Source organism: Lepisma saccharinum, chromosome 21, assembly GCF_977018435.1.
Source record: "Lepisma saccharinum chromosome 21, izLepSacc3.1, whole genome shotgun sequence".
Lineage (NCBI taxonomy): Eukaryota > Metazoa > Arthropoda > Insecta > Zygentoma > Lepismatidae > Lepisma > Lepisma saccharinum.
This window is the reverse complement of record NC_139249.1, coordinates 55,514,085-55,534,198: the sequence shown is the minus strand read 5'-3', so window position 1 is coordinate 55,534,198 and position 20,114 is coordinate 55,514,085. Positions and strand designations below refer to the sequence as shown.

General features: G+C 38.5%; 2 protein-coding genes across 2 annotated transcripts in view; one reads left to right on the top strand and one right to left on the bottom strand.

Annotated features, from left to right (window-relative positions):
- The window catches only part of LOC146004284 (major facilitator superfamily domain-containing protein 6-like), a 94,688-nt gene extending 85,501 nt beyond the window's left edge, over positions 1–9,187 (bottom strand). Inside the window, exon 1 of the mRNA XM_083142993.1 lies at positions 9,057–9,187. The gene's annotated coding sequence lies outside the window, so the exon portion shown is untranslated. The remainder of the gene's footprint in view (positions 1–9,056) is intronic.
- Positions 9,188–19,087: 9,900 nt separating this feature from the next.
- LOC146004283 (transferrin-like) overlaps positions 19,088–20,114 on the top strand; it is a 61,317-nt gene continuing 60,290 nt past the window's right edge. The window contains exon 1 of the mRNA XM_083142989.1: positions 19,088–19,312. Within this exon, the coding sequence (XP_082999115.1) occupies positions 19,243–19,312 (70 nt within the window). The 5' untranslated portion in view covers positions 19,088–19,242. The remainder of the gene's footprint in view (positions 19,313–20,114) is intronic.

Sequence of the window (20,114 nt, the reverse complement as noted above, 5' to 3'; positions counted from 1 at the left end):
GTGTAGTTTTCGTAAGCGTCAGTAGGGATATTTATTCTAGCATTTGTTTTTCGCAATCAGTGGCGCCGCCACACTTTCTGGTGTGCTTGAGCCACTGGTTGGTTCTTAAAAATTTGGGTGGGCCATTATATATATATATATATATATATATATATATATATATATATATATATGTGGGGGGGGCGCAGCCCCGGCGACAAACCCAGCGTCGAATGGCATGGGTACCTGGGGTAAACCCTGGGGGTTAAAGGCAGTCAGGGGAGTGATGCTACTCACGACCGGATCAAGAAAATGTGGGGCGTTACCCCTATACGCCTTCATTGCGTGGTGCTAAGAACAGGGGAGCACTTTACGTTTTTTACTTTTTATATATATATATATATTGGTCTAGGAATTAATTCGTGCGGTTGTTACGCACACATTGAAGCTGTAGTTCAAACACAAAATACATAAATACCTTAAGAAAAATATTCTCCATCGCGAGCCACCACTTTCGCTCATCTGTCAGGCAAGTTACGGATTCCGTGGCGAAAGAAGTCCTCATCCTTTGAAGCGATCCAGTCAGAGACCCATTTTTCGATATCTTCTGAAGAAGTGAACCGCTGTCCAATCAAATCGTTATTCATGCAATCGAACAAGTAGTAGTCCGAAGGAGCAACGTCTGGTGAATACGGCGGGTGGCGTAAAACTTCCCATCCGACATTTTCTAAATAGGTTTTCACCGGTCTTGCGACATGTGGGCGAGCGTTATCATGTTGAAAAATAAGTTTATCATGTCTGTTCTCCCATTCTGGTCGTTTCCTGGCCAGAGCTTGCTTCAAACGCATTAATTGTCGTCGATAACGTTCTCCATTAATAGTTTCACTCGGTTGCAGCAGCTCATAGTATACCACACCTTTCATATCCCACCATATGCACAGCATAACCTTTGCACAGTGAATATCTCGTTTCGGTTGTGATGGACCTGGTTCACCTGGCTTCACCCAGGCCTTTTTTCGTTTCGGATTCTCGTAATGGATCCACTTCTCATCGCCAGTAACAATGCGATGCAAAAACCCCTTTCTTTTCTGTCTTTGAAGCAGCAATTCGCAAATGGTTTTTCGTCTTTCAACGTCTCTGTCTTTCAATTCATGTGGAACCCAATGTGACATCTTTTGAATCATTCCCATGGCTTTGAGGCGTTTGGAAACTGTTGTTTGATCAACGCCTAATGCTTCTGCAAGTTCTTCCTGCGTTTGACACGAATCCTGATCGAGCAATGCTCTCAATTCTTCGTCTTCAATTTTTTTTGGCTGTCCAGGTCGCTCTTGGTCTTCCAGGCCGAAATCACCACTTCTAAACCGTGCAAACCACTTCTGACACGTTCGCTCAGCTAGCGCATGGTCACCATACACTTCCACCAAAATACGATGACTTTCGGTAGCACTTTTCTGCATGTTCAAGTAATGAAGCAGAACACCCCGCAAAAACACTTTATCTGGCACGAACTGCGCCATGTTCAGTTGACTACAAAATGCTGTTGTTGACGCGTCAATCAACTGCCCTATACTACGAACGATGCGCGCTGACAGGAGTTTTCAACGCATGTGTGGATGGATACACGGAACTGTGGGACGATACGCTCGTTACGCCATCTCTTGTCCAGGCGCACGAATTAATTCCTAACCAATATATATATAGATTAGGGCTGAACCGATACCGATTCTCTTACCTACCGATACTTGGAAATTGCAATAATTAAAATTTGTTCAATATATTGATCAATATTGGTGTGTAAATATTCTCCATCCATATGCATCAATTTACCAAGAAATTCGCTTTATAATATTCAAGAAGTACATCAGAATATTAAAAATAGATGTTATGTAATCAAAAAATACAGTTTTTTTCATAATTTGCGCAAAATAAAAAGAAAGTTTGAATTTTGCATAATTTCCAGGATAATTAGACTCTGTAAGATTGTCTCTGGTCGCCGCTCGGAGCCGTCCCTGAGCGCTCGGATTACTATGGGCGTTGTTATGGGTATATGGTAACATCTTCTTTTGTTTCCAATTTATGATTATAGGGGGAGGCACTTTATGGTTTACTCAGAGCAGCAAGTTCACAAGATATGATCTTGGGTAGGTACTCAATTTCTTGCTAAATCTTATCATCCATACTGCCCTCATCATGCCGTTTCTTTCTGGTGTTTGTATCTTCAGTTATTTAACGTTTGCTGCGTAAATGCTACAGTGGATCCTATATATATATATATATATATATATATGTGTGTGTGTGTGTGTGTGTGTGTGTGTGTGTGTGTGTGTGTGTGTGTGTGTGTGTGTGTATGTATGTATGTATGTACCATTTATATATATTGGGCAATAATAAAATATTAAAAGAGTATGACAAAGCCAACTTAAATATCCAAACCTCACCTTCAGTTTGAATTCCGAGCCGTTAGACTACGGAAGTCGCTTATGTGTATGTATGGCACAGTTATTTTTCTTCACGTTCGCATTTTGATGAAAATAAAAAGTTTACACGTGTAATAAAACATCAAAGGAATGCAGTGAAATTGTACAAATATGAAAGATGAAATATGTACCATACACAATTGACATTTTAAAGTACAGGGTGTTTCAATAAACTTTTTGAAAAATACAACAAAAGAGATGCCTGCCTTAATGAGACAAGCATTAAATACACAATAATTGCAACCATGCGCGTTGCCATTTCTAAAACAACCACAGCAGTGATCAAAATGAGCATTCCTAGTTGGGGAATGCGTAGTCGAGTTTGGGGCAGCATCATCCTCACCGGCAATGTGAAATAACACTATCATATGCCGACATTCGACATAGCTACATACCACTTCCGTTTTTGTACTTAGTGAGAAGTATTGATGTTGGCAACAGCCTAATAACGGATTGCTTTCGCAGCATGTAGTCTGTTCTATAAAAGTACGCTAATGCAAGAAAAACATGTATATTACACTGGGATATACATTTTAAAATATATTTTCATTAAAATTTTATCTTTATAATTATAATACGTGATCATTGTATAAATTGCAATCGATCACGTGAGCAGCAAGAAAATAGCGCCGTTTCGAACATGGCAACTTTCATGCATGCAAGAAGGTTACAAGTACATTAATGTGATTGCCATCACATTACAAGTACATTAATGTGATTATTATCGTGTTATTATTTTCCAGTGCACGAGAAACAGAAAGAAATATAAACAATCTCTTTTTATTCCTCGGCTTATCTTTGTTTAGCTTCCATTAAAACCAGTGGCGTAGGCAGGGGGGTTCACCTGGCTCAACCCCCTCCCCATTTTCAATAACATTTTCGATTTTAAATTAGAGAGAGACGATCGAGTACGAGTGCGACACATTATATGCTTTTTCCTCTTTATATTCCGTTAATTGTCCGAGGACTAAGTCTCATAGTTAAACTGAAATTTTGGCATCAATACATTGCAAGTTCACACTTGGATGCTTGGTCATAGCATCCCTTTTCGACTCTCCGGAGATTGAAAACATATTTGCGCAATTCTCTTAGTGAAGAACGAATGAATGGACTGGCACTGCTTAATATACACAGGGAAGTGAAAAATACACCGGTGGAGGTTCTCAACAGATTCACTTTGCAACGACGGAGACTGGATTTTGTTTTATAACTTTTGGTGAGTCTAAATTCATTTTAAATTTCATTGCATTATGTGTATTGTATTTTAAAATATGTTTCATATAGGTTTAGGGCAGTAGCGTGCGGTGACCATTTTGATAGCCGAAGCACTGAATATATAATTTTTAAATAAACAATAGTACATCAAGGGGAGGCTTGCCTTGATAAAAACACCGCACGCCACTGCTTTGCGGCATTTTAGTGTTTCACGGACTCCGCAAAAATGCCTCCCGGCACTTTCGGGGAGTCGAAGTGTCTTGGGAATTATGCAAAATTCGAATTGCATGCCGAAGCAGTGCTTGGGTAGCTTACATTGTATGCACGCCACTGGTTAAGGGGCAAATTGTTTAATTATGTTAACAAAATCCCCCCGCCACCTTTCCCCCTTTTCAAATTTCTGGCCATGCTACTGTGTTTCTTAATTTTAGGTGCAAGTTCGTTAAGTATTTTCCCAAAAAACACTGCCCCCCGCCCATTTGAAATTTCTGGCTACGCGGCTGACTAAAACTGGCGGTATATTTGTTGCACAAAGGAGCAAACAATACTCTGTATGTCAACAATGTTGGGCAATAATTTGGTGCAGCAACAAAACAAAAATGATTGAATTTACTGAAACGATTCTCTCACTCTCATGTAGCAAGTTTTACTTTGGCGCTGTCATACCGAGAGAGGAGGGGCCAGGGGAATCTGTTAACACAGTGTCAGATAAATTGAACTTTTGGCGTAGAAATATATGTTCATTCTTGAACAAGAACACGTATTTAATCACTTCTCGAAAATTTCTTATACTTCAATGTGTATCAGTCAAAATAGGAATACGTTTCTCCATGTTACGTAAAATTTAAAGGTCAGGTGAAGTGCCAGTGAACAGCATATGATGGCCACGGCATTCACGAACAGCTGACACGGAGTTTGATTTGATGTTTTAAGTCCACTTTGTGCACAGTAAGGCTAATCGGGACTGGACCTACAGTTTATAGTGGGATCCGAACCAGTATGTGCCTCAACCGGGTATCGAACCCGGGACCCCCTGATCACAAGGCAACGACGCTACCACTGCGCCATCGGGGAGGCCCTAGCTGACGCGGAGTGATACGTTACTCGAAATGAGACGGTGTGTTTACAGAGGGTCGTAAGGTTCGTGATTGCGACTGTGGGTGTTGTTTTTGGCGTAGGCTATTTGGGAATCTTCATCCTTTAATGCTGTTCAACCGCTTGCTGATGTGTGTGTGTGTGTGTGTGTGTGTGTGTGTGTGTATATATATATATATATATATATATATATACAGGGTGACTGGTAATTAGATGTATTCCCTGAAAGGGGTTAAAGTAGAGACAATTTGCAATAAATTTGACCATACCAGGTGTAGAAGTATGAAACCGGAATTTGTTTGCAAGAAGTAAACGGCTGGTGTTTGCATCTGAGAAACAATATTTTATTCAAAGTAAGCTCCATTGCTAGTTACACATTTCTCCCACCTTTCCTGCAGGTTATGAATGCCACGCCAAAAAAAACGTTCTTCTTTTGAAGCGAGCCAGTCCGCGAGCCATGTTCGTACATCTTCATACGAATTGAAGCGCTATTCTGCAAGAGCGTGTCCCAGTGGGGCAAATAGATGATAATCTGAAGGAGCCAAGTCGGAAGAATACGCCGCATGCCCTAGTATCTCCCATTTGAACGCCTCGATCGTTTCCCGGACCCGTTTTGCTGTGTGTGGTGAGGCGTTGTCATGGAGCAGGATGACCTTGTGTTGCCTTGATTCATATTCCGGCCGTTTGTCACGTAATGCTCGATGTAAATTGATCATTTGCTGTTGGTAGCGATCTGCGTTAACGGTTTCACCGGGTTTTAGCAGCTCATAATAGATGACGCCCCGCTGATCCCACCAAACACAGAGCAGTGTCTTTTTTCCAAAGCGATTTGGTCTTGCAGTGGATGTCGATGGTTCGCCTGGATTCACCCACGATTTACGACGCTTAGGATTCTCCAAATATATCCATATCTCATCGCCGGTCACTATGCGATGGAGAAACTACTTACTTTTGTATCTGGCGAGCAGCATTTGACAAGTGGTCTTGCGGGACCCTTGCTGTCTTTCATTCAGTTCATGCGGAATCCATTTGCCCGCTTTCTGCACCTTTCCCATAGCTTTCAACCGAAGAGAAACGGTTTTCTGCGTCACATTCAATTGTTCCGCGAGCTCCTGCTGCGTTTGGGTATCATCTTCATCCAATAAGGCTTGCAATTCGTTGTCTTCGAACTTTTTCGGAGGTTTCCCACGTTCCTCGTTTCGCAAGTCAAAATCGCCACTTTTGAATTTCGTGAACAACTCGAAACACTGTTTTCCCGAGAGCATGTTCGCCGTAAGCTTCGACGAGCATTCGATGCGATTCTGCAGCGGTTTTCTTCAAATGATAACAGAACACCAATGCTGTACGCAAATCGTAGTTCGTAGGCACAAAACTCGACATGTTCCGGGTGTGCAACACCTTCCTCTGTCTGGCACTCGGGTTACTGTGTTCCGATATAACGTCCTCGGGAGTGGCGGGCAGCAGTTGGCGCTGCTTATGCGATCTTCCGCGCCCTCCACTGCCGGCTAGCACCATCTATCGGCCAATTCCGGTTTCATACTTCTACACCTGGTATGATACCCCGTTCGAAAATTAGTAGTTTTCGAGATAATCGAATTTCAATTGTTATTTTTAAAGATGACAATTTTCCACATAAAAAAAGATGAATTGAGAAAAAACTGCTCATTGTATGGAACTTATTTCAGCGTTTTCTGATAGCTAACAAATAAGTGGTTCGTTAAAAAAGTTTTTCCCAAATAACAATCACATGTAAGTAACGGGTGGGTCTAAACTTACAAGTGGTGATAAAAAATTGCACTCTTAGTTTACTTGGCAACGTATTAATAACAAAAATGATATGACACGAAGCGTACAAATTACTTAAATTACTTCCTTGTGTCATCTGCTATCCAACAAGGTACAAATGTTGCTAACATTCACATTTGTGTACAAGAAATAATAATTCATTCATCTTCATGTGAATGGAATCAATGAACAATACAATTAAGGAACATTACACGTCTTGCTCAAAGTGGGCACCTCCGTTACGAATGCGGGCACGCAGGTTTTTACGGACATTTGGTCTCTTAACTCGTGATGTGATGGTGTCCTTGATGTGTTGACCAGCTGATAAGACCCTCTCCCTGAGCTCTTCTTGCGAGTTTACCGGTGTTTTGTCATGTGGCTCCAAATGTAAAAGTCGCAAGGCTTAAAATCGATCGGGGGATACAGCTGGGCAGTCATCATGCTGATAAATCATGTCACGTCTTGTAGCTAGAGGAACATCCTCCAACAACATTGCCATCCCGTTCCTCAAAAAATGTTCATAAGTGATGCCATTTAAGATTTGGGGCAGGAAAAATGGCTCGATCAAATGATTGTTGATTACGCCCATCCATACTTCTGCTTGGGCGTGCGACTGTGGCTGGATGAAAATTACCCAAAGAAATGGATTGGCCGAGGCGGCCCGATTCCCTGGCCGGCTCGATCCCCCGATTTGACACCTTGCGACTTTTACATTTGGAGCCACATGACAAGACACCGGTAAACTCGCAAGAAGAGCTCAGGGAGACGATCTTAACGGCTGGTCAACACATCAAGGACACCATCACATCACGAGTTAAGAGACCAAATGTCCGTAAAAACCTGTGTGCCTGCATTCGTAATGGAGGTGCCCACTTTGAGCAAGACGTGTAATGTTCTTTAATTGTATTGTTCATTGATTCCACTCACATGAAGATGAATGAATTATTATTTCTTGTACACAAATGTGAATGTTAGCAACATTTGTACCTTGTTGGATAGCAGATGTCACAAGGAAGTAATTTAAGTAATTTGTACGCTTCGTGTCATACCATTTTTGTTATTAATACGTTGCCAAGTAAACTAAGAGTGCATTTTTTTATCATCACTTGTAAGTTTAGACCCACCCGTTACTTACATGTGATTGTTATTTGGGAAAAACTTTTTTTTAAAGAACCACTTATTTGTTAGCTATCAGAAAACGCTGAAATAAGTTCCATACAATGAGCAGTTTTTTCTCAATTCATCTTTTTTTATGTGAAAATTGTCATTTTTTAAAAAAACAATTGAAATTCGATTATCTCGAAAACTACTAACTTTTCGGACGGGGTATCATATGGTAAAATTTATTGCAAATTGTCTCTACTTTAACCCCTTTCAGGGAATACATCGAATTACCAGTCACCCTGTATATATATTGGATAACTTCACCTAGGTACATCGAGCTAAGGGGCCTGCCTATGTGTGAGGGTGCTTCCGAGACATGACCTCCATCTCGAAGTCCGCCATATTGGATCGAGGTCAAATTTTGCAAATGGCAAAGGGGTCATGTGGGGTATCAAACACATCAGAATTTTCTAAGAAATGCAATGCTGTAATTAGTTTTGTAATAGCTATAACGGTGTAAATGTTATTGACACTGAAAGATGGCAACCGCATGCTTCTTACTGCATCTTCTAAGTGATACATATAAACTGCCCTGGACGTTTTTCTATGAGGTTACTTGAAGCAAATTACGTACTCCGAGAAAATCCGCGACGCACACCACCTTCGCTATCGAATCATGCCGTCCTGTGATCAAATACATCCACAGACGCCATGTGGGTCCATACAGAGTGGATCTCACACCTTGAAGTGTGTGACCGGTGGGTACCGGAGCACGCGGTTGCCATCTTTCAGTGTCAATAACTTTTGAACCGTTAAAGCTATCACAAAACTAATTACAGTATTTTCTTGGAAAATTCTAATGTGTTTTGATACCCCACATGACCCCCTTGCTATTTGAAAAAATTGACCTCGATCCAATATGGCGGACTTCGAGATGGCGCTCATGTCCCGGAAGCACCCTCACACATGGGCCCCTTACCTCGATGTACCCAGGTGAAGTTGGATCTGTCATTATCGCATTCATTTCAGAGAAAAAATAGTGTTCTGTTTTTCAGATCTGTTTTTAAAGAGAGAAAAAAATGCGTCTCATACGCAGGCAAATACGGTCAATCAAGTGACTTACCAGTGAACGCACAATCACTATTTTTATAAAATATCTTAACAGCAACTGAACGTTGCAATCCATTCCACCAATCAAGTTTCCAAAATTCCGTTTTTTTATAAACAAATGCCAGTCAATAACAGCAGCCATCACCATGAGCGAAAATTTTCAGCAGCACACAAAACACCAGCTTTATTAAAACATCTTTTATGAAATATCCTATTATTATTTCTGCAGTGAAAACAACCTCAAAAACACTTTTAAGCAATCGGAAAATATACTGGAAAAGTAACACTCACCATACAGCCACAAGTACTAAGCCGGGTAGGTATTCCTTGTGTTGTTCCCAGTGCACTGCCAACAGTTATCAAAAGTGACAAACCAACTTCTAATGACGGCCTTGCGATAATGCAACTGTCTGCTTCATGGGTGGTGCCTGCGATAGAAGAAAATCCTTCAGATAAAAGGAAACTGACAAATTATTCTAAGAAACAACTACAGTAGCTACAGAGAGGGGGGGAAGAGAGTGCGAGAGGGAGGGAGGGAGGGAGAGAGAGAGAGAGAGAGAGAGAGTGTGTGACAGAAGTGGAATTTCTTCCAGCAATGTCTCTGCATGGGGGAGCTCTGGGTCTTACCCAGTCTCTACTAAATTGGTACATGGAGAGTTCTGGGTTTTAACGATTCCATTGAAAGTCATTAGGATTGTTACAACCCATAAGTGCCCGTGACTGTACGCAGCCGGAGTATGGTGCTGGTCACTTCCACAAATGGAGGGAGGGAGAGAGAGAGAGAGATCCTTCTAATTCTTTCCACCTTTCCTACCTAGTTCTTCCTCCCCTCCCTCTCCCTCTTTCTCTTATAGTACACGCTATTAGGTTCATTACTACCAGGACCTCCCCGGATGGCGCAGTGGTAACTTCATCGTCTTGTAATCAAGGAGTCCCGGTTTCGATACCCGGTAGAGGCACATTCGGATCCCACTTTAAACTGTAGGTTCAGTCCTTATTAACGTATCTGTGAATAAAGTGGACTTAAAACACCAACTCAATCAATCATTACTATGGGATTAAAAAATCATGGATACTCGAGTTTGTACTCTAATTTAAAATTAACCAGTAGACCTACATAAAAAGAGTTATCGAACAATTTGTAGAGACTAAAATTTCGCAAGTCACGAATTCACTAAAATTCCGAAAAGATTAAATTTGATTAGGAATTGGTGTGAGACTCATCAAACAGTGTAATAATTACAATTTTTACCGGCAAAATACTAGAAAATTTGTGGCGTTTCTATGCTATGCGAGAATTTTCATAATAATTCACGAAATATGATTAATGTTTATAGGCTATTTACGAAAATGAATCGCAAGATGAAATAAAACTATGTATACGGTATGAATGAATTCACCATGAAAATTATCTTTCATGTTCTGCCATCTTACTGGTCTAATGGACGTATTTCAGTAATTTTATTCTAGATGGCAGCACTTGTAGTTTGACTGTCATTGAATGAATTTCTATTTTTATTATTTAGCGTCGCTTTTCTGCCGCTTTTGGGTGATTGCGACGATGAGAATAAGTGATCATTAGATGAAAATGATGAAGGGACAATTTCAAAGAACACCCATCGCCAGACCGGCACCCGAACCCAGTAACTTCGGTAGCGAAATGGAAATCGACCACTTAAGGCACTCGGCTACTGAGCCCACTATTTGTTGAATGCAAAGTACGTGAACATTCTTATTCTTCTAGTTATTCTCTTATGTCACATTCACGGAAAAATAGTAATCCTTAACCAACGGAAAATCCATTGCTCAATTGATATTTTTTTCGCTTCAGTACGCGCGCTCGGTCTATAACAAAATTATTTTGCTTCAACTGTAACAAAGCTAGCTTTGTTTTGAATGTTATTGTTTTGTATGTGGTTTGTACTGTTTTTCATACAAATAAATGAATATTTCATATCTATCCAAGATATAATCACACTTTCTTTTATTTCTAGTACTCACGAATATTAGCCTTGTATTCACGATTTTTGGCTTTGTACTCGCGAATTTTAACCATTTCTACTCAAGAATTGTTGGCCCTGCTACTCAATAAATTTCACTGTCCACTTGCAAGCAATAACTCTCAAAAACAGTCACGAAACTTCGAGTTTTCATGTACAGTAATCTGACAAATTGTTTGTTTAATGACTCTTTTTCTTTTGTTATTGTTGTTTTGTTTTTTTCACTTGACAGTGAACCCAATTCAAACCCACATTCAAGTATTGGACGTACGGTTATAATATAAAAACCTGAACGTCTCCATCTTGTGAAAACAAGTCCAATTTGAAAATGTAAAACGAAATATTTTTTTATACCTTTTGCAAGTTTAATTTAACTGCTCTGCAAATGAATTAGATGAATCAATAATTATTCCAAGGTCCTTAAAAATCAAACACACAAAAATGTTGCGAAGTTTAATAAAATAATAGGAAAAACTGTTTACTCGTACATGTCGATGCTTTGTTAATACTAATAATGTATATTTATCTCCCCATATGAAGATAGTGCATTTCCGTAAGAACACCTAGATTCAACAGATTCAGAAGATAAATTTTCACATTCGCACATTGAAATAGCAATCACGTATCCAAATGCACCGATTAAAAGTCCAAAGAAATTTTTAGGAAAAAATTACGAATATCCTGTTCATAAGTTCAACTTAAAGATTAAGGAAATGTTAAAGAGTTGAGCAGAACTACACTGACCTAGAGTTAATTCATTACAACTTAATTGATTAAGCACACGTTACAGGTAACCTATAGCTGATATACTTTGTGAGAGAATGAATAAAATGAAAATTACTTCTTATTTATTTCAGCTATATTTTTACTTGTAATTTTCAGAAAATGTAAAAACACTTGGACCACGTAATGCAAGTTGATCATTTGCCAAATATATTTCAGTTTAACTTTAAAAGGATTTTTCACTAACTACACGTGACTGTCATTTCTGCTGTTAGGCAATACTTAAAAACGTTCATCTTCATGCTACAACAAATAGCTGTAATTTAATGGTCACGACAATATTTCCAAAGACTGATACTGTGTGACATTTTATGTAAGAAAGTGTCGACTCATCGGTTTATTCATTTCTATTTTTCAAGGCGGAAATAGCGAGTCAAAGAATTGCGATTAAAAAAAATCATAAGCAATATTGATAATAACGGAACGTTTTCACCAGTATCGTGACTTCAGTTTATATCTGCATCATTGGCCATTCAAGACACGCACTCTTCCAACCTTTTCTTTTCTTGTTATCTCTCCCATTAAAGTCGTATTGTGACAAAGTAAGAGATTGTCATTTTTAAAAAAAGTCGGTATTTTATGCTACTTGGTTCTGTTTGCAAGAATTGCACTCTTATTTAGCCCAATTTGGTGTTGAATACAACAAATTCCTGCGTTTCATCTATGTTTATGATATTTTCAAGTACTAAATTAGGAAATAGAACCACAGAGTTTTCACAAAATGATCTTCAATGAAGTACCAACTACGATTTTAGAATTCCTCAGTTTATATATTATTCGAATAATTGAAAATAGGCATATTCTTATTGTAGGAACATAGCATGGGAGGGAACATTCCCTACCTGCCAGACAACGCTAAAATAATACAAATATAGTAACTAAATTCAACACCAATGTATACACGGTACTATTGAAATGACTGCAACCCATGACTGTATAAGAGGTGAGGGAGGATATAACGGGTCAAAGCCCCAATTGGTTTAGTAAACATTTTGCATTAATTGAATATTCAATAAACATCTCAAAATTGGAAAAACGCTACATTAGTTGAAAAGTTTTGACTGTCATATTACTACACTCACAAACACACACACACGCAAGTAGGTGTTTTAAATATAAATGCCCAATTAAATTAAATGTAAAAATTATATTGCTATGATCTTTATTAATTCATCAAGCCGTTATTAGCATCAAAACTGTATATAGACAAAAGTTTATTCATTATAATTTTGAAGCGTTTATTAATAACAAATAAAATAAATATTAACAATAACATTACAACCATCCTTGGTGGCTGTAAGTTCAACTTCACCCATTTTTTCTGTGTGTGTATGTATATCCATGGCAGCAACGAAACTGACAATATTGAAGTAGTGCTATAATCAGGTATGTTGACAAGTTTTAATATCCTTTCATTTAGTATATAAATGGCCTAAAAAAACAATTACCTGGGATATTAAAAAAAGTATCATTGCCAACAAAGCATTGTTGTTTTATTCTTTTAAGAAGACTAAACTTTTCGGTTAGCTAGAAATATTTTCAGGTCAGAATGGAAACGAAATATCAATTTATTGTATTTTTCTTTGTTCTATTTTTCAATTTTAAACAGCAACATTTGTTGAGTTTCGAATAATATTATTGAAAAATTAGTAATATATTATTAATTATATTAATCAACTACTGTCGGATTAAAAATTATAGATACTTAAGTTTCGACTCCAATTAAACATCAACCAGTAGTCCTACATAAAAATGAGTTACATCAAAATTTAGCTTATTCAATTCTGCATTAATCTATACTAACCATTTTTTTTTCGAGTATGCCATCTATTTCTTATCGTCGTGAGAACAAAAAAATGCCTTTCTTTAGTTTTGAAAACAATCGCTTTCTTTGAAATTCTATAAATAAAAAACTGGTGGTCCGATCGTGATGAAATTTTAATACGGTGCAGGCAGGAATGTTTTAAGCACAATTCTTAATTTTTAGATTTTTAAAATTTGTCAAAAAAAAAAGGTTCATGTCGATTTTGCGAGAGAATTTTTTCTTAGTTATTCGATAGTCCTACAAATACAATTGCTCTTGTTTTTAAGCTCTTTTGCATCTGTTTCTAAAATCTATTTATCATTGTTAATTCACATTGCGAAACCCATTTTATACAGATTTTTATTCAACGGAGTAAAGATGTACGCGGAACGTGGCAACACCGCACGAACTGACTCGCAGAGACAGCTCACAGTTTCCAAGGTTCAAGAGACATCACTGTGTGGTATTTGAAGGACTATCCGATACTAAGAAAAAGCTGTTTCACAAAACATATAAGAATGATTTTTTGACAAATTTTAAAAATGTGAAACTTAAGAATTGCATTTGAAACACTTCTGCCTGCACCGTACTAAAATTTCATCACGATCGGGCCACACGTTTTTTATTTATAGATTTCCAAAGAGAGCGATCCTTTGCTAAACTAGAAAAAAATGCCATTTTTTTGTTCTGACGACGATAAAAAAAATAGAAGGCATACTCGAAAAAAAGTGGTTAGGATAGATGAAAGCAGAATTGAATAAGGTAAATTTTGATGTAACTCATATTTATGTAGGTCTACTGGTTGATGTTTAATTTGAGTCGAAACTCAAGTTTCTATAGTTTTTAATCCGACAGTAGTTGAACAAACGGCGAACGTCGATTATGTAGAGAGAGAGAGAAGATGTTGAATGCTGTTCGGGCTACTAAATTTCATCGCCTCAGCAAGGCCACGAGGAAAAGAAAGTTACGTTTCGGAATTTTCTATTTCCTTGGTTCTCTCTCTACCTGTTTGGGTTAATCGCAGCAATGACGACGACTGACGAATTTATGAAGCAGATAAGGGAACACAAGCACAAAGAAAGAGCCACAACTTACCCAAGATTCAATGCAACTTAAAGCCTGGTCTCGTATAGGAGTGGTTAGCACATCACGCTACGACGCCAGGGGTCCCAGGTTTGTGAATGTCCATTCATCAATTTCATCATGACATCACTGATCCCCATCTTCGCAAATTAGCCAAAGGTGGCACAGAAAGCGAAATACAATAAACAAATCAATGAATCGTATAGGGAACGATGTTAGTTGACTTGATGACCGAAGGTGTTGAGTGATTTACCTCAAGATTATCCATGCAAAAATACCCAAGATCGAGTCCTGGCGTGGGCATGAGTGTTGCTTTCTATCCCTTCATAATCATATAGGCCTAATCGTCTCTCATTCTATCGTTGCAATTAGCCTCAAGAGAAACCAAAGCGACGTAAAGCAAGAAAATACAGCTAAGCGTTTTTAAGCATTCCGCTGGTTAACGATATCGCATTGTAATAAAAGGGTAAATGATTCGATTTCTCTCCAGTCCTCATTAATCTATTTTTATATGAAGTTCATATACTTAAAACAACCTCACAACCAGTTCAGTGGCCTAGCGCATTAAGTTTCCTGGTTCGAGTTACCGCCTGAGCATTGGTGTTCTTCTGCATCTAAGCACCACTCATCTTCGGGCCTCCCCGATGGCGTAGTGGTCACATCGTCGCGTTGTAATCAAAGGGTCCCGGGTTTGATACTTGGTGGAGGCACGTTGCACAGTGGTTCGAATCCCACTTAAAACATCAATTCAATTCAAACCACTCATCTTCCTCGTCGCGACTGCCAAAAAGTGTTAGAAAAGCCATATAAATTAACAAAAATACAAAACAAATTTGTAGATTCCAATTTATGAGAGAAACTGGCACTATACAATTGATTGATTTGGTTTATTTTACTTCGCTTTTCTGCCACTTTTGGCTAATCGCGAAGAATGAATGAATAAATGATTTGTTTTATTTTACTTCGCTTCTTGCGCCACTTTTGGCTAATTTGCGAAGATGGGGATGAGTGATGATATGATGAAATGAATGAATGGACACTCACAGACATCCATGCCCAGGCCAGCATTCGAACCCAGGACCCCTGGCGTTGTAGCGCGATGTGCTAACCGCTTCGCCACGGGGGCCGGCGGCTAATCGCGAAGATGAGGACAAGTAATTATATGATAAAATTGATGAAGGGACACTCACAAAGAACACCCATGCAGCGGCGGTGCCAAGATCAATCGTCTAGGGGTGCTGATGGGGTGCGGAATAAAATTTAGGTGGTGCGATGTTAAAAAATAATGTAAAGATGAAACATGTAGCCAGTACATCAAATACAAATTAACTTTTAGTAGGCTTATACGAAAATTTGCCAATTATACTGAAATTCACTAGAGACTTCTTCATTTTTCTTACTTGATTGTAATGGGTTTCCTGTAATACACAATAATAGTTGTCTTTCTTCGACGATGTGGTTTTCGTAAGTCATAGTGCAAATTGACACTGTAAATGATAAGTGTTTTCGGTTGAATTAAGAAAACACTTTTGGTTAAGCTATGAGGTAACTAAACGAAAAAAATAGTATAATTTACTAAATTTGGTAATTTTGAACAAATTCTTTGGTAACCATGAGGAAAAAGCAAATGTACACGACACTAAGAAGCATTTAGTACTGGTGAATAATCATGTCATTTATTTATAGCCTGTTCAATCAAATGTTTGGTTGCTATGAAGTTTTATTTATTCCAAACTTTTCTCTGTGAAGAGTTAACAGTATTTTCGGCTGAAAATAGGTTATGAAAAAGGTGTGCAGAAGAAAATTAAGGGGTGCGCAAGCACACCTTCGCAGCCCCCCACCCCTTCTTGGGACCGCCCCTGCACCGATGCCCAGTTTAGATTACGCTATATAAATGTTGAATAATTCTATATTCTGAGTGAAATTTATTCAGTGTATCCTTCTTAACGTTACCCACTATGTAGCTTGTTGACAAAGAGTGGATCAGTCCCTTTTCCTAAATAATAGTATTAATAATGAACTTTAACACAGCCCCTGTTCACATCCGCGTGCACGTGCATGATTTGACTTGCCCCCGTTGACTCATGTTCATTACGGCACGTCACTTGACGTTCGACCTAAGACCTTCTTCCGTGGTTAATTCCAACTTTACATCATCACATATACACAAACACAAAGTACTTCGAAAATTATCTCTGGCGTCCAAAGTGTAAGACGTCCACCCATCTAGGACAAGGAAGAAGACAAAATGCTTTTCCCACTTCATACACCATAAATGAGAGAAAGTAATATCTGTACTTGAATGAGATTACTACTTAAATAAACATACGAAAAGTGAAAGCGAGATATTTTTCTCATAATGCGCAATTTAACCTTGTTTTTTGACAAGCCAAGAGTGACGCTGGCAGCAAACGATCCTGACATTGATAAACGCAAGGATATCCAGCCAATGAACCGTCGTTTCCTCCTCGGCTTTCCTACGTTTTGAGTCATGCCATTGGTCGATGCAACCTTACATTCAGTGTAGCAAATTGCAAATATTTCTCTCCACGCCTTGTCGGCGCAGTTCATAACACCTGTTGTGTAAGTGTCTGTTTGTAGTGATCGTAGAACACTTCTTGAAGGAATTGAAATATAAACTTTAGAATAATTAATAAAAAGTAATGTACAAGAGAATGAATTGTCACGCGACCTATATTTGATTTTTTGTCACATAGCGTTGTTTTTCTGCCACTTTTGGCTAATCGTGACGGTAAGGATGAGTGATGATTAGATTAAATTGATGAAGGAACATGCATAAATTACCCTTCCCCCCATTGGTACGGTCCGGACCAGGACTTGAACCAGGGAACTTGACCACCGAGCCAGTGTCACGCGACTTAAAACAGAAAACAATGAATAACTACCTAGTGCAAACCGTCATTTGAATTATCCTACGCCAAAGCAGAAATTTCGCAGGTGAAACAGGAAAGCTACTTCGCTGACACAGGCAGCACTGAATACAATCGAGAAGGAGCGCACTGGATCTCACTTTTGAACTTATTTGATTTGATTTTTGTTATTTAGCGTCGCTTTTCTACAAGTTTTGGCTAATCGTGACGATGAGGAGGATCAGAAAGAATACCCACGCTCAGGCGGAGACCCCACCCCAAGAATTCTCTGCAATGCAATTTTGGATAATCTTGGATGTTTATCAACATGTTTGTTGTTTGCAATCAACGTACCATGTATTTTTGTTATTTACAACGATGGAAGTAAATAAATTATGACGACTGCTATTTCGAAAAGACATTCAATGCGCCATTTTCATTTTTTATCTCAGATTAGATTCTAAACTATCAGTTGGGCACGCGGACTCGTTAGCGAGTGGTTCTATGATCGAATCCTGGGTTAAGCATGGGTATATGTTCGTCCAATCATTTATTTCATTAGTTACATTTTATTATTATACCAGGATGTGTAAGGGGAGACTCTTTCGATATTATGAACACATAGGCTATTTCTGCCCGGCGCACAATACGGGAATAAGCCCCTTAATTAAAGCATAACTGAGAATGGGCCTCTAACAATTAAATATAATATGTCTGTTAAAATCTTCCTCACTCAATTGAGTAAATATTCATTCATTAATTAACGAGATCAAAAACTACACTATCTCCGAGGATAAAATCTCCACACTTTAGTGCAAAACTGAGGCTGTAAAGGGCACTTAGAACACACAAGGACAAATGCAGGACAACACGACTCCACGGTGGATTATTCTGGCCGTGGATCCAGACGCCAGAGCTTCGTTGGCCTGAAAGGGTCGACCGTCTCTTTGGACACCTCTCTTCCACGTGGTACACCCTAGACTGCATTTTGCAGACTAACGAGGCTCTGGTGCGTCGACCTGCCACCAGGATAACCTTCTGTAGGAATTTATTTACGAATTTGTTCACATGGCGAAGTTAAGGCCTCCTCTTCCACTTAACCATTAATTACAGTGGTCATTGTTTTTCTTCACAATTAATTATATACAATTAAAAATGAAAAATAAAGTAATAAAATTAAAATAAAATGAAATGAAAGTAATGCAGTTTGCATACGAGGAGTCATGCCGTGGATTAACCATTAATTACAGTGGTCATTATTCTTTACTAATACAATGAAATACGATGAATTGTGTTGTGTCGTCCATATGTCTCATCGTATCACCATTCACCTCTTCCGACACGATTAGCCAAAAGTTGCAGAAAAGCGAAGTAAAATAATGCAATTCAACCAAATAATCAATTAGTTTATCACCCATCTTCATTGTCGCGATTAACGCACAAAGGTGGAAATGTATCGTAAATTAACCAAATTGGAAATATTCAGGAAAGCTTAAAGAGTTATTTCGAAATAGAAATAGTGAGTCGCTAGGCTAAACAGAAAAGGTTCATGTATTTAAAAAGTACTTACAGGATACACGCACACATGAACACCGCTATGATCTCGTAACAGTCTCCTTCGATCTAATATTCCCACGCTTTATTTACTTCGTTTCCGCTTTCCCGAAGTTAACACAACATAAGCTGGCGTAATTATATGCCATAAGTTGGCAACATTTCCCGCCCTGCTGTTCTTTTGTTTCGTTTTTTTTATGTGTAAAGAAGACAAACTAGCCCGAGGCGGGCCAGTGACTTCTGCAGTACACGAGTGTTCTTCATCTTCAAAGCCAGTTCAGTTCGTCAGTAGTGAGTGGTGTGTGGTGGAGTGTGTGCGTCTGCTTGCTTCTGGTGGTGCGAGAGCAAGCTGTTAGCAGAATTAGTATTTCTTCACCAGTGAAATGGATAAGTCTTGGATCTTTATAGGATTGTTTGTACTCGTTGGAGCTTTAGGACAGTCAACCCAGAAACGTGAGTAAAATTGATTACTCTTTTTTTCAGGGCGAATCAAATGTTGCCGTTTCAACTTGGCCAAAATCGTACGCTTACGAACTTCGAACAGGCTCTCCACAGTAAAATACTTCTAATTGGGCAGATCTGTATCCTATAGTTATTCAAGAAGTTATTGCAAACTGCGTTGTATGTAATTTTCAGTTCAGTTGCATTCCACAATTCAAATATCGTCGATAGTTTAGAGTTCAATTATTATCTGAGAATATTTAATTTACGATATTCGCTTTACTATTTATGGGCATGTTCATCTAATGCATAAAAACTGAAATACTTGGTATGGCGCAGAATAAGCGAACGCGAATGATAAGGGTAGGAATTTTTTGAACGTGTAATGGGACCAGTGTCGCTAGTGCGATCATACGTGAGTAGTTTTATCTTTTAACGAAGCTGCCAAAATAGAAATCGTACCAGATTTTTCGATAGGATTTGACATTTGTAAGTTAGTTTTCAAATTTAGTAGCATACGATATAATACGATGAATCTAGTTTTAAATAAAATAGGTCATCACTGGGTTGTGTGGTTGTGCACAAACTTCGCAGAAATTATTTCTAGTTTGAAGAGCTCATAGGTAATTATAATGTACTTTCAATATTTTTGAAAATCTTAGACGTACGTTGTCCAGTAAATAGATAAAATTTTCACTAATAATTTTTCTCTAAAATCACTTCCATGGACAAATATGGAGTACTTTGTTTTCGACCTATCCCAATAACTGTTTTTATTCGCGAAGGATCCTAACTGAATGAGAGTAGTAATTAG